The sequence below is a fragment of the Nelumbo nucifera genome, chromosome 1 (genome assembly GCF_055504915.1).
Source record: "Nelumbo nucifera cultivar China Antique chromosome 1, China Antique-T2T, whole genome shotgun sequence".
Classification (NCBI taxonomy): Eukaryota; Viridiplantae; Streptophyta; class Magnoliopsida; order Proteales; family Nelumbonaceae; genus Nelumbo; species Nelumbo nucifera.
Window position 1 is genome coordinate 59,939,376 of NC_142649.1, and position 14,827 is coordinate 59,954,202.

At 40.2% G+C, this 14,827-nt stretch overlaps 2 protein-coding genes across 3 annotated transcripts; one reads left to right on the top strand and one right to left on the bottom strand.

Annotated features, from left to right (window-relative positions):
• The first annotated feature begins 699 nt into the window (after window positions 1-699).
• Window positions 700-5,422, top strand: LOC104589811 (fructose-bisphosphate aldolase, cytoplasmic isozyme 1). 2 transcript variants are annotated; one of them, XR_016083733.1, is made up of 4 exons: window positions 700-832; window positions 2,674-3,356; window positions 3,477-3,934; window positions 4,118-5,422. XR_016083733.1 is itself a non-coding variant. In XM_010248251.2 (3 exons), exons 1-3 carry the CDS (start codon window positions 805-807, stop codon window positions 3,837-3,839), a joined length of 1,074 nt encoding a protein of 357 aa, XP_010246553.1. In that variant the 5' UTR covers window positions 700-804; the 3' UTR covers window positions 3,840-3,948. The 2 variants fall into 2 exon arrangements, 1 of the variants encoding a protein (XP_010246553.1); XM_010248251.2 differs by lacking the exon at window positions 4,118-5,422 and having other exon boundaries at window positions 3,477-3,948.
• Window positions 5,423-5,481: 59 nt separating this feature from the next.
• On the bottom strand, window positions 5,482-6,654 carry LOC104589813 (uncharacterized protein At1g08160-like). The gene has a single exon (XM_010248252.3). It carries the CDS (start codon window positions 6,447-6,449, stop codon window positions 5,727-5,729), a length of 723 nt encoding a protein of 240 aa, XP_010246554.3. The 5' UTR covers window positions 6,450-6,654; the 3' UTR covers window positions 5,482-5,726.
• Window positions 6,655-14,827: the final 8,173 nt, after the last annotated feature.

The following is a 14,827-nucleotide window of genomic DNA, read 5'->3' on the forward strand; positions in this document are numbered from 1 at the left end:
AGAGTCGGGAATGGCCATTTCCTCACACGGGAAATCTTATTCCACCCAAAGTTCAAAATATCGATATGCCCGATACGTTGGTAGAGGCATATAGGGCAGTATTAGTAGCTTTTTTTTTTTCTCTTTTTTAGTTTTTTTTTTTTTTCCAAATCTGATTCAAAGGAACTGGTTTAAAGTCCATCCACCCCCCTGAATCGATCGAAATCCCAAAACACCCCCTAGAAGAATATATTGAGAAGCCCCCAATATGATATGACATGAACAGATACGGCCCGATATGTATGGAAATTTTGAACCTTAATTCCACGAAGAATGATTCTATCCAAACAAACGGTTGGGTTGAGAATGAGCTATTTCAATTTTGATTCAAGGCACCTATCCAGGGAACCAAATGTACCCTTATATTAGCTGACAAGAATATTAAATCTCATAGGCCCTTGGTTATTATAAAAATAATAAAAAAATTGACTGCTGACAAGATCAAGAAAGGGATGTGAGAGACGAGGAGAGCTAGAAAATCCCAGAAACTGACTTTTCGAGAGAGTGTGTATGTGAGATTTTTGGTTCTAAAAATTGAGATTCATGCCATGTGGCAGTGGGAGTTATCACTCGTTGCTTTATCCAAGGATGATAACCCTCCTTGGGCTAACCTGTGGACAGGTGTCATTGCATGGGCAAGCTTAGATTCTTTTGGCATATCCCTCCAAAGCCGATCTATATAGAAAGGTGGTTGTGGGAGTTGGTTTTCTCACTTCGATCTTTGCCCTTTTTCCTCTCTCTCATTCTAAACCTGAAGCTCAAACCATGTCGGCCTTCGTAGGAAAGTATGCAGGTACATGAATACCCTCCTCTTTCCTTTAATCTCAGTTTGGAAGGAGTACAAATATAAATATGTAGAGCACAAAACCACATATTTGTATTTATACTCCTTTCAAACTGGGCCTTAATCATAAATGTACTTATAATAGGTAAATAATTGTAGCCTTGATTCTTAATTAAGCTCTAGCAATAAGACTGCCTTCTGTGGGGGGAGACGTTTTCTATCTCTTTGCTTATTAATTTGGATAGGTGCATAGTTTCATCGACTGACATTTCAACATTGCTTTCTTTTTAGTTTAAAGCTTTATTAATTAAGGGTACTGATTAACAAAAAAAATATTAGTTTTGTTAGCAGTGAGATTGTGATACGTTTTACTGGGCGCGGGTCAAGTTCTTCAACCATTTTTGCTTTCTTCTTATATCATTATCCCAATCTCAATCTCATGTGGTTGACCAATGTTTTGAAAACTGGATCAGTCATAAGGGTCTAGTTCAGGATTTTTCAGGTTAACTATTGGGGTTTGATATTTCCTTTGTTCAACCAGCTGGTTTGTTCTGGTTTTCAAAGCATCATAGAGTTCCTGTTCCTCCATCAAGTAGTATTTAAATTCTTGGTCGCTGGAGTTTTAGCTTGAGGTAGTTTAGAAAATAGCATGGTTTTTAAAATTGACTCGGAGATTGAACCGATTAGGGGTCCGGCTATTTGGTCGAACGGTTTGACCGTTCGAATCAAACGATCGGTCTGTTTTGACAAAAAAATAAAAAAATTATAAAAAATTCAAAATAAAAATAGTCAAAATCGTTCAAACAATTAACCACCCGGATCAATGGTTTGCTGACCAAAATCAATGGTTTTTTGGAAAAAATCTGATTTTGGGAAAAAACGGAATCGGTCACCTGATTGGTTCCCAGTTTTTTTGGTCTGACCGTCCGATCTGGTCTGGTTTTGAAAACCATGAAAGATAGTCACATGTCTAGTATAAAAAGTTAAGTGGGAACATCATCCCTACATTGAGGATAGATAAGTGTGCTATAGGCCCTGTTCCATTTTTTGGTAGGGAATTGGGGAAAGTTGTTCTCATTGACTAACAATCTCGCATTTGTTTGTTAGCATTCTCTATGGCGGCGGTCTTAAAGACTGCTGACTCTAAACCGTCGGCTTAGACCGATTTTTTTATAGTATAATGATGGGTCTCATGGATAAATGCGTTTTCTATAGTTTTTTAATTGAACAAATCAACTTTCCCGAGTGAAGATTAATAATTGTAATTTTTTTTGATAAAATATGTCCCTATAAAATGAATTTACTTGCATAAAATTCATGAAAATGAATGTAAGTAAGCACACTTACCTTGATACCTATAATTAGCAAGTGATTTACCAAAAATCATGGTTTAAAGTATTTAGGATTTGAGGGGTATAGGGTGTTTCGGTACTTCATAATTTTTTCTTTAGTTTTTTTTTGGGTTTCTGGTATATAAGGGCAACTTTTTGTCTTAAATATTAATAAAAGATAATATTTTTATAAAATAACAAAAATAAAATAATTTTTTATAAAAAATATCAAGGAAGGATTGGCATGCCTACCGCTGAAAGTAGCCAAATTTCGAAATACCCTTATTTAATGTTTCGGGAATTACTAATACGGCTCGTGAAAAGATCGACTCAATAATCAAGCTCAGGCTTAATAGAACTCGGCTCGGCTAATTTATTAATCGAATAACTATAAATATGTTAAGAGGTAATACATATTTAGAAATTAGAAATACAAAATACAAAGGCTTTACACTGCAAGTACATATTAGCTGTTATTAATTTGTTTAATCGATCTCTTGTATGTGGTTGGCTTCCCAGATGAGCTGATCAAGAATGCCAAGTACATAGCCACCCCGGGCAAGGGCATTCTGGCTGCAGACGAGAGCACGGGCACCATCGGCAAGCGTCTGGCAAGCATCAACGTGGAGAACATCGAGTCCAACCGCCAAGCACTTCGTGAGCTCCTCTTCACCTCGCCCAACGCGCTTGCTTACCTCTCAGGCGTCATACACTTCGAGGAGACCCTCTACCAGAAAACCTCCGGCGGCAAGCCATTTGTTGAGGTCCTTCAGGAGAACAATGTCATCCCTGGCATCAAAGTTGACAAAGGCACCGTCGATATCGCCGGCACCAACGGTGAGACCACGACCCAAGGCTTCGATTCCCTCGGAGCACGTTGCCAGCAGTATTACAAGGCCGGAGCACGCTTTGCCAAGTGGCGTGCTGTCCTTAAGATCGGCCCCAATGAGCCGTCCGAGCTTGCCATCCAACAAAACGCACAGGGGTTGGCTCGCTACGCCATCATTTGCCAGGAGAATGGACTGGTGCCGATCGTCGAGCCGGAGGTACTGACCGATGGGAGTCATGACATTAAGAAATGTGCTGCTGTTACTGAAACAGTTCTAGCCGCGGTATACAAGGCTTTGAATGATCACCATGTGCTTCTGGAGGGAACGCTTTTGAAGCCCAATATGGTCACCCCTGGCTCTGATAGCGCAAAGGTGATCTTCCTGTAAATCATCTATCATCTATATATATATATATATATCCATGAATGCGCAGTACTGATCGACGTATGTACACTTAATTTTTATTTTTTGGTGGGGTACGTCTATATATAGGTAGCTCCCGAGGTGATTGCGGAATACACAGTTGGTGCATTGCGCCGGACCGTCCCACCTGCGGTGCCTGGAATTGTGTTCCTATCAGGAGGGCAGAGCGAGGAAGAGGCGACATTGAACCTTAATGCCATGAACAAGTTGGCTGTGCTGAAGCCATGGACACTGTCGTTCTCGTTTGGGCGAGCTCTTCAACAAAGCACACTCAAGACATGGGCTGGGAAGAAGGAGAATGTCACGGCTGCTCAGGAGGCATTCTTGGCAAGGTGCAAGGCAAACTCCGATGCCACCCTTGGGAAATATGCGGGCGGGAGCGGTGGTGGGTTGGCTTCAGAGAGTTTGTATGTAAAAGGGTACAAATACTAACTAAGCGCGGCAAGGGAAAAGGGTCTGTCATAATCTGTGTATCATGTGAATTTGTAATTCTTCTTCTTCTTCTTTATCATGCTTATATATGTCAGGTAAATATTCCACATTCCAGTGATTTTAGTAATATTGTCTTTTCAATTCTTGCCTTTCACTTGGAAAGCTGGAGTCATCTATATTGACAAAGCATGAGAGAGAGGATGCTTTAATTCATGCTGAATGGTTATTGATGAGGGGCATTTTGGTCACCTCACACAATTACCGACATGTGGATGCAGATGACAATACAGCGTCCAAGTTAGCAAGACAGCTTGACAAGTTAACATGCGGCAACCAACATCAGGTGTGCGGCTGAGCTTGGCCCGCCGACGACACAAGCTCATCTAAATCGTTCCGCGCGCTGCACCCTTACGAGTACCATTACCGTGACCATAGGAACAGTTCACGGAACCGTACGCCACAAGACCTGTGGGCAACCTGTAACCACCGCGTGAACCTAGCAACTAATGTTCCATCATTCCTCAAACTGTGAAAACAGTTCCGTAGAAGACTAGCCTAATGGCACCTAAACCTTAGATAGCTATAAAAAGACACCAAAACCACCCCAAAAGGTATGCGCACTAAACCTCTTACACTCTCTCACATATCCTCACAGAAACTATCCAGACACTCTAACCATTCTATTTTCACAGCTCTTTTCAGCTCAGACATACAGATTCTAATTCGACAGCACAGCTCTTTCCAGCTCGGACATGCAAATCCTAGTTCGAGCCCAATCATTGGATACGAGGGTCTGATCATCAACAAAGGAAAAAGATAATATTTGACTGAAAGTAAAAGTCTTGAATGCATCGACTCATTGGTCCATCTGTCTCGGGGCTTGGTTGGATGGTAGAAAATCCTTCTGCTCTATTTGTTGTTCCCTAGGCTGGGAGATAACTTTCTAAAGGTCCATTTAATAAATGGGTGGGTCCAAATTTAGCGAAGTCCACTCAATTTGGCTAAACTTAGCGAAGTCCAAATTTGCACAACAAGACGCCAGTCTCTAGCTTGGCTAAACTGTCATTTTGGCAGTTGGTAGGCATCGAACTTTTCTCCTAATCCATTTGAAGGTAGGGCATCCGATATATGGAGTATAATGTCCAACTGGGATCATGCGGTTGATCTTAATTTGCAGGGATAAGGCTTTTGTTGAGTTGTGTTGAGCCCGGCCGGATTTCCCATCATTTGGTTCCACTCAAGCTTGGCCCATGCCTCTCATACTTTACAGACTGTCAGTGACAGGCACAGGCAGCCTATAAATGTGGGAAAACAACTATCGTCTATCGGCCGGTCTTGTTGGTGATTTAAAAAGGAGACGAAAGGAAAGCATTCAAGAGATCACAATTTGAAAGAAACAGTATTTTGGGTTTGTGTCAAGCAATCTTTTACATAGTTTTATTAGGAGAAGTCAGCCAGGCCTGAGGCTCTCTCTGCTTTTACTTTTCCATATTTTCACACAAGTTTGTGTTAATGGGTATATGATACTCTCTCTCTCTCTCATTTGTTATTAGTATATATTATTCTCTTTAGATTTGTCAGAAGACTACAAAAGCAAAAGCAAAAAGCAATAATAGAGCACCTGAGCAACTGAAGATCATTGTTTGTACTTTGTGCTTATATGCTTCTATGCTTCTATTGATTTAGTATTTGAGTCGGATGTAATTACAAAAATACGTACCCTCCTTGGTATCATTACAACAACCGAAAGCATTTACCAAAAGAAAGAAAGCAACAAAGAAAATCCAACCAATATGCTAACAGTGTCAGACGATCCAGACCAATCTTTTATCAGTAATCAATCAAAAAGCAAAACAAATTAATAAGGAATAGAAAATCTCTGAAACTTCACCTCTTTTTTGTTCTGCAACTTCGAGCAACTAGGACACCATTCGGTGGACCGGTCATCTCAACCTGGCATCTCCCATGCAACCAGTAAGAAAAATGGCTGAGGCCAATGCTAGCTCTCAGCCTAAACGTTCCTCTTATATTATACTGAATCCTGTTGTTTTCAACCTGTTTCCGAAGCTCCAACGCCAGATTTGGAGGCAAATAAACCTCGCTTGACACCATGTGAACCAACTCCAACCTAGTCTCTCCCCGTTTCAGCGAGAATGCTTGGAGCCCTTGAGTCGCGATAAACCTGTCGTAGAAGTAAAGCCCTATGTCCAGAGACTCGAATCTCACGTCAATTTTCCTATTTGGGTTGGAAAAGTTTGCAAGGAAGGTAAAGTCGCCGTTAAGGTTCTCCGGCGAATCGATGTAGATGCTGTTGAGATTTGCCTTTGTGGTGTCAAAAATGGGGTGTGTCGGCTTGACGACAAGGAATATGACCAGAGTGGCAATTCCGGCGAGAATGAGGAGGAGGCTAAAAATAACACATAGGATTGCACCACACCAGATGATTGGGTTGGTCCTGCGAGGCGGCCGGAGTAGTTTTCCGTTTCTTGGGTCACCGGAAATTCCGTCCGGTGGACGAGGTTGTTGATCCATGGTTAGCTTTGATACCACAATTTGATTGAGATGGGTGGGCTTGTTTTGCATTTTGGGTGGGGGAGGGAGGGGGAGCATTAATCCTCTTGGATGCCACCTCTCTCAAACAAGGTAATGATGGAGGGGAGGGGGAAGGACTAAGGAAGGAAGAGGGTGCTCTCTTTTGTTTTTAGAGATGAAAATGGAGAGAGATGAGAAAGGGGATTAAGACTTAAGTCTTAAGAGAGTAATTATTACAATTGAATTGAAGGGAAAAAAAGAAACTTTTGAATTTTGGTTGAGAGTGGGAGAGAAAGTGAAGTGGACCAGGACCAGCATGTTATTTATATGCATGGAGGATTGAGCAAGGCAAAAGCAAAGTGGTGGCTTTTTAAGTATTAACTTTTAAGTGGGAATGGCGGGCTATTTGGTTGCTTTAACTGTTTTGCTTTTGGCGTTAAGCTATATTGTTTAGGTAATACCGTAATAGCACTAAAGAATAAAGGCCTAGTGCGCCAATGCCGGGTGCTTTTAATATTCTAAATAGCACTTGTTTTGGATTCCAATGCTTGTGAAAGGCAAAGCATGTATTCAAAGAAAATTCTAATGTTGCTTAAGTTTGGGCTGCTTGGGAAGCCCACAATCTTGCCCTTAACTTTAATAATAAAATCATCATCATTATCTTATCGACGGTTTAAAGAACCAAGTGGACCCACTATGGAGATTAAGAATGATCATCGAAGGTTGCAGGTCTTTGATCAAGAGGCTTAATGATGAGGTCATTTACTGTCACACTTATCAAAAATAGGGTTGCAAGTCTAGTCGGGTTAGGTTGGGTTGAAGCCAACCCTACCTCAACCCTACGTTCTAAACCCCAACCCTAATCCTAACCCTAACCCTAACCCAACCCGACCTACCTAACCCTAACTAAATTCCTTCAACCTTAACCCAATCCAACCCAAAGTCAAGTCGGGCCTGACCCAACCTTCTTCCCATCCCTTAAAATCTCGTACAAACTTCTTAATCTTAGATTTTAACTCAACTTTCTTACATATATTAATCATATATTTTATTAGTATTTATTTATTGATATTTTTATTGGTTCTCTAAATACAAAATTTAGAAAAAAAAGTGTTTGAAATGACTGTAGTTTATTATGAGTTATGACTTATAATAGATTTTTTATGGGCAACAAGCTATGGGTGGCAAACAACAGAGAGGAGATAAAGAATAAAATATTCAAAAAACATAAAATATGTTATTAAGGTTTTAGTATTTTCAATTAGGATTAACTGAAGTGATTATCTTAAAAGAAATAAATGATAGTATGTGGTGGGGGCTATACAACTATCATGCATCTAAACAAATCAATGTATGATATATTATATATAGCATATATTTATATATTATATGTACTATAGAGTTGGGTTCAAGTTGGGTTGGGTTGCCTGAGGGGTCAACCCTAACGCAACCTGAAGTAAAGTTAGGTTCATAAATTTTAACCCTAACCCTAACCTGAACATCAACCTAACCCAACCCAACCTCACCTTTTCGGGTTGGGTTTGGGCCAACCCGGCCCAAGTTGCAGCCTTAGTTGAGAAGGTAATCGTGTAGCTTATTGACTTGCTAAGTCTGTCCATTCCAGCATTGTATCTTTTCTCTTTCTTCCTAGTTCTGTAAGATTTATTTCTTGTTCTAATATTTGGGTACATGCTACCCCCATCTTGTGTATAGGGGTGTAAATGGATTGAATTTGAAATGAATAAGGCAATATCCAAATTCTCATCCGATTAGAAAATCCGATATCCGACGGATATTGAAAATTAATATTCAAATTCGATTCGATTCGAATTTGACCAATTAATTATTTTAGGTAATTAATAAATATATAAAATAAATATTTTATTTATTTAAAGTATATAATATATAAATTATTTATATAATTCAATTAATATATAAATTATATAAAACATTTAAATATTTTATATTTTATATAGAAGAACTAAATAATTGGCCAAATTCACATATTTATTAAATCGAATAAGGTCCTACCCAAATTCCAATCCAATCAACTATTCAAATGAATAGGATATTTGAATTATCTGAATTCGATTCAATTATATTAAATCTCGAATTTGAAATCGGATTTTTGATTATCGTTCAAACCCCTACTTTTCCTCATCTTGGTTAATCGAAAAAAAATTCTGAATATTAGTGTGATGTTGTGGCTCATTTGGTAAGTCTGCTGGTTTGTTTTTGATGCGTCGCAATCTGGCTGCTCCTAGCTGGAGGTGACTTGGCTTTCAGTAGACAACGGATGTGGAGAATCTGCAAAGAAAGAATCAGAGAACCCGGGGGTGCTTACCCGGCAAGGTCGCTCTGATGCTTAAGTCAGTATGTGCGAGCTGAGAGTAATTAGAGAGCAAGAGAGCTAGTAAGCAGTAATTGCGTACCTTGGGCCCCGGGAGGGAGGCCTTTATATAATGGAGTCCTCGCGGGCTTCACAGAGTAGTTCCGAGATCAATGCCATGATAGAATCTGATTTCGTGTTATCTGGAAATAACATTATCAGTTGATAAGGCTAATCACTTCCGCCCGAATCGGGCAGGGAGATAATGCTTAGTTACAAGGCGTGATCCCGCAGAATTCGGGAACCATTGGAGTGACTTTCGGGATTATATCGAGGGCAGATCGGTATACCCGAGCTGGTTTCTACCTTGAACTGAATTATGTACTGACGCCGCAACCTGGTACCGAGGTGCTATTAGCTCGGGGTGATTTCAGCTCGAAGAACCCCTAATTCGGGGCAGTGGAGTATCACTTTGTAGTGAACTGACTATACCGAATTATCACCTATGTCAAGTCATGTCCACATGTCCCCTTATTATGAGATCGGGGAAGCTGACCCTCCATCAGTTTTCAGTGGAGATGCGAATTTGATTCCTATCATCGAATTCGAAGGAGAGAGTTATTAGTTTGATGCTTTATTATTCCTAAAAAAAAGAATAAAAGAAAAGATTTACAGCCCCTGTAAGGGATTAGTCATACGATTAAATACCAAAAAAAGAAAGAAAGTTCTGAAAATGATAATTAAGCCGTTGGGTGGTGAATGGTGATGCAGCTGGACAAATGTAAATACCACGTGTTTCACTTCAAAGAATAATTCGGTCAATCCATCACACCTTAGAGGGTAATCTGGTAATTTTATTGAACAACTTGGGTGTGATATGTATGATACACGTTGGCTGACCTAATTGGGCCATTAAGGCTCGCGTGCTTAATGCAGGTTAACGGCCAAACAGGCAAACACACATACACAACATGCCCACTAATGGCGGAAGAAGCAGTCTTTTGCTTTCTTGAGATTCATCCACTAAGCTGTGTTTGGTTTGAATGAAGAAGTACGTAAGGGTAGGAACTTTGTAAAGGTTTTTCTGTTTAGTTTGAAGGAAAAGATTCAACCCATCCCTTTGCTTTGCTAACTTGATCCTTAGGCTGTGTTTGGTTTGAAGGAAAAGATAAGGAAAAAAAGAGAAAGACAGAAAAAATCAATATAAGGGTCCTAAGATTTCCCTACCTTTTCTTTACTTTCCTTACATTTTCCTTCAAACCAAACATAGCTTTAGAGTTTCTCTGCCCAATGTGACTGCAGATGACCTCTTCGTGGCTTGTGACCCTCGGTGCATTTTGGGATTTCTCCCTGCCTACGGAAATTGAGCAGCAGAATATGAATAATCAGATTCGACCATGCTTTAATTTTGTGTCTGATAAGCAGCCCCGATAGTTTTACTACTATATTTTGATGATACTAATTTGGATGGTTTTGATGGATAAATATTGCTCTGTTCACCGTGTCTTTTCATGCAGTTTGTTGGTTATTTATAAGTTAGCAGATTATAATTTGGTTTTTCCTGTTTGGTTTGCAGTAGATCTGCTGCCAAAAGCTGATGTGCCAAAAAGATACAAAAAGTCTAAAACGGGCGATGGTTTGACCGGTTTCTGGGTCGATGTGTCAAAAGCTATTCTGTTCACCGGTTTCTGGGTCGATGGTTTGACCATCCAATTCGAATGGATGATCTATTCTGACAAAAAATTAAAAAAATAAAAAAATAATTAAAAGTAAAACACGGCCCTAGGGACCAGGTTTTTGGGGTAAAACGGAACCAGTTGCTTAGACTATCCCGGGCCAAACGGTCTGACCATCTAAGTCAACGACAGTTCGAAAATCATGAGATACATTAAAATATTAAGAAATCATATGAATAATTACAATAATGTTATTGTCATTTCCCTATATACAAAATGTATACAACACCCCGCCCAAGAAACACATGATATCACACGGATGGCAAGTAAATGGAATCTATGGTGACAACATGGAAAGTTTGTAGTGAACTAGGATGGATGAGTTACGATGAAAGATCCTCCCGAATCCAAGTTCCAACACTTTGATCAAGAGGAAACGAAACAATAGAAGGAATGTGGGCAACCAATCTATAATCTTCCCCTTATCATATAAATGGAGCTCTTAGCTTTGAGGTCATTTAGGTATATAATACCTGGTGGCATTCTCTTCAACTTCATACATTTCCTCATTATTAGCGTCTGAAGGTTTTGCATTGTAACAACTTCCGATCTTATGGTATGCATCTTATCTAGTTGATCAAGTTCTAGTATCTTAATAAGACTGAAATGTTCCTTCCAGAAAAGCTAATTGATCTCCGGTGTAAGCATCGAGTAATTGGAGTTCTAGCAGATGAGGCAATTTCCCAAATGCAATAAGTGGGTTGTCTCTTACTCTTGACCACTTCAGACGTATATATCCTAACCAAGTCTACGTAAGTTTTGAAGCTTTCCGGTGGTTTTGGGAAAACACTTTTATAAAAGCACTTCTATGAAAAGTACTTTTATGAAAGTACTTTTATAAAATCATTTTTATGAAAGTATTTTTATAAATGCATTTTTATGGAAGTACTTTATAAAAAATTTTTATGAAAGTACTTTTATAAAAGTACATTTATAAAATCACTTCTATGAAAGTCTTTTTATCAAAAAATTTTTATGAAAGCACTTTTATAAAAACATTCTTACCGAAGCTTTTATTCATTCACTATGGATTGAATTGGATCCAATCTAGTCCATTTGCATTTTAATTGGACTAGATTGGATTGTAATAGGTGTTGTTGTTTTTTTATATATTTTTTGGACTTCTCATGTTTTTTCGGCGTTTGATTCAATTTGGATTGGATTGGATCCAATTCTGTCCATTTGCATTTTATTTAGACTATATTGGACTTGGTTTGTATAGATTTAGTCTAGTCCATTTGTAAATGGACTTCGGGTTGCGTTAGGGTTTGTATGGATTTGGTCTAGTCCATTTATCAGTTTGAAAGAATTCATTTTTCTGAAAAATTAATGTGTTGCTTAAGGGAGGTCACTGCTTCACGAGCACAAAGTTTAAGTATGGTTGCTTGATGGTGATGACAGGGATTCACCAAAACTCAAGTCCATGATTGGGCCCAGATATCTGAGTCAATCCCATGCATAACCGACAATTATTGTCATAGTTGATTCTCTTGGATCTATATAGCTATTCAATCTTTTAAATTTCAAATGATCTCATTACATTTATTTGTCTTATTCTTTGTATTCTATTAAATACCTTGTAATCTCAGTCAAAATATTATGAGCAACTACACTTTTTCCTATTATGCTCTTTCATGGTATTATGAGCAACAGTAAGACCAACATCCTCCTTGATCACCTCTTCATCTTTGTTTCTTTGTTCTTTAATTATTTCACCTAAATGGTTCTAGCAATGAGGGGCCACCAGATTTTTGGCCACGTTAATGGCTCGTTTCCTTGCCCAAAAATTGTCTATGCACTGCCAACCCATTTTAATTAATAGAGTTTGCATCCATGAACTAAAGCTTGAACTTTCTCATGCAAAAAAGGTGGCTGAATACATTCAACATATGAAAGGTATTTCGATCTTATTCTCATCTTGATCTTGCTCACTACCAAGATGGTCTACCCTCTGAATATGAAACTCGATAACTTGACCACAAGTGATTCAAAGTTTATTGCTTACCTATGAAAAGTGTTTGGAGCTTGACATGCTACGTATACCTTCTCCCCTTCGGCTAATGTGGCCAATCGTGCCATCAACTGAGACCACTATTCTTCTCTGCCTAGCAACAAATGCTAATTTTCCTTCTCAGAAGCAATAGATCACCAACCTTACTTACAATCACAATAGAAGGAACTCTAATAACAAGGACGGTTCCCGCAAGCCTACTGTTACATGTGAACTTTGTGGGTATATTAGACATATTGCTACCACTTGTCACAGATATCTTTTAACTCATTGGTTAATCTTCCTGGTATCTGCAGAACTCTGCTTTTGGCATCTACATCTCCCTCCAACAAGGACCTAAATTGTTACCCTGATTCTGGGGCTATGAATCATCTCACCCCTAACTTTTAGAACCTTTCTCTTTGTGAAGATGAATTATCAGGATACTAATCGAATTTGTTATAGGTAATGGAGAAGGTTTTCCCATCTCTCATGGTTCTTGTGTTCTAAGTATTTTTCATGGCTCTTGTTCACTTAAGAATATTTTTTACGTGCCTAATATCACTACGGCTGCGTTTGGAAATGATGCAAATTAGTGTGAATACAAATATGTAGAGTATAAAACAGTTCATATAAATTGCAAAATTATGTCAGTTTTGCATTGACAAATTTACCTTCTTACCAAACAGACTTTTAGCTGCAATGGATGAAAACACGAATTCCAATAAAGCATATGCTTTTTCTTATCAAAAGCCCACTTGAATGCAAATTTACTCTTTTGTATTGATGTACTCTTTTACATCTTATTATCGATGCATAAATGTAATGTTGCCAAACACAGGCAAAAGTGAACCAGAGTGCAAATTTTCCTTGAACCGGGATTTACACTCTATTTGCATTGTTTCCAAACGCAACCTAAGAATCCCATTTCATTAAGCCACTCCTTCCATGACAACAATGCATCTTTGAGTTTAATGTTAGTGGTTTTTGATGGAGGACAATTTGGCCCAACAAACGAAATGATGACACGTGGACCTAACTAAGCACAAGTAACAGCTCAACATCGTGGCCTGATGCGACCAAGTAACAAGCCTATAAAGTAGCTCGCTATGTCATAAGCTCGCTGATGGAAGAGCTCGCTACAACGCGAGCTCCGAGGTTCCCCGAGCTACCCCAAAGGGGATATTCCGAGGCAACTCTAGCTCGCGAGCTAGGGAAATCAGCTCGCTCAGGCCCCCAAGCAGATAAGTCTTCCCGGGGACCAACTCTAATAAGGATAACCCTGATGTGTTCCTAAGTTCGCTACAAAGTAGCTCGCAGGCGAGCAGCGCGAGCGTTCCTCAGGAAGCCTCTATCTGACACGCCGTACCGGTCAAACTGTGCCGTGTCCCTTGACTGACGGCGCAGCCCCTGTCCTTTCGACAGTCTGCACCCATGTCTCTCAGCAGGCGGAGGCACGCCTACCCATTGGAGACGTGTCACTCACCCGGGCAAGGAGTACATTGCAACGGCCACCTGCACAGCCCTGGCAGGTAACGGCTGTGGCAGGAGCCCAGTGGCGGTTACGCCCGATCTAACAAGAACGCCCCTATAAAAGCCCTCGAGGCAGAAGAGAAGAGGGATCTTCAGACTTTGCAATATTTTAGTATTCTCATACCTTAGACTGAATACATCATAGCTCACGAGCTAATCTCTCGAGCATAGTGATAAAGCACGACCTACACTCTTAGCTACCGCACTCTTCTTTTCTCTTTCCCCTGCATTCTAACTTAAGCATCGGAGTATTCCCACCGGGTAAAATCCCCGGGAATCCTTCCTTTCCATCTTCTCAGGTGTTGTTCGTCGCCAGCAAGGAGCCAGTCAGCAGCCAGCTAGGAGTGCCCGGATCGTGCCGCATCATTTGGCACTGTCTATGGGAAATGCTTCTAAAAGCCTTCCTCTAAGCTTTCACAGTTCCTTCTTTCTGAAAACTCAGCATTCATGGCTTCTTCAAGCAATGCTAGACGTATCATGGAGATGGACATCGCCAGGGAACAACTCCAGGTCCCTGTGGTCTACATTGGGCAGTTCACCATTCCCCTTTCGGTAGACGGAGTCCCTAGCCTGAACGTGCCACGAGCAGTGGCGCCTGTGAGTGTTCCCCTTCCCCCCTCTATTGAGACAGCCTTCGCTGAACCAACTATTGTCCCTCTGGCGACCAGCCAGAGCCAGCTCGACAACCTAGTGCAGTCCATGAGGGCCATGCAAGCCCAAATGTAGCAGTTTCAGCAATTTCAGCTATACCAGTAGCAAGTACTGCACCAAGTCTCTCAGTACCACTATCAGTAGCAATTCCCTCAGCTGCCTCAGCCTCAGCCTTAACTCCCTCCCAGGTACCCGGCCTTGCGACAAGCTAGGTCTC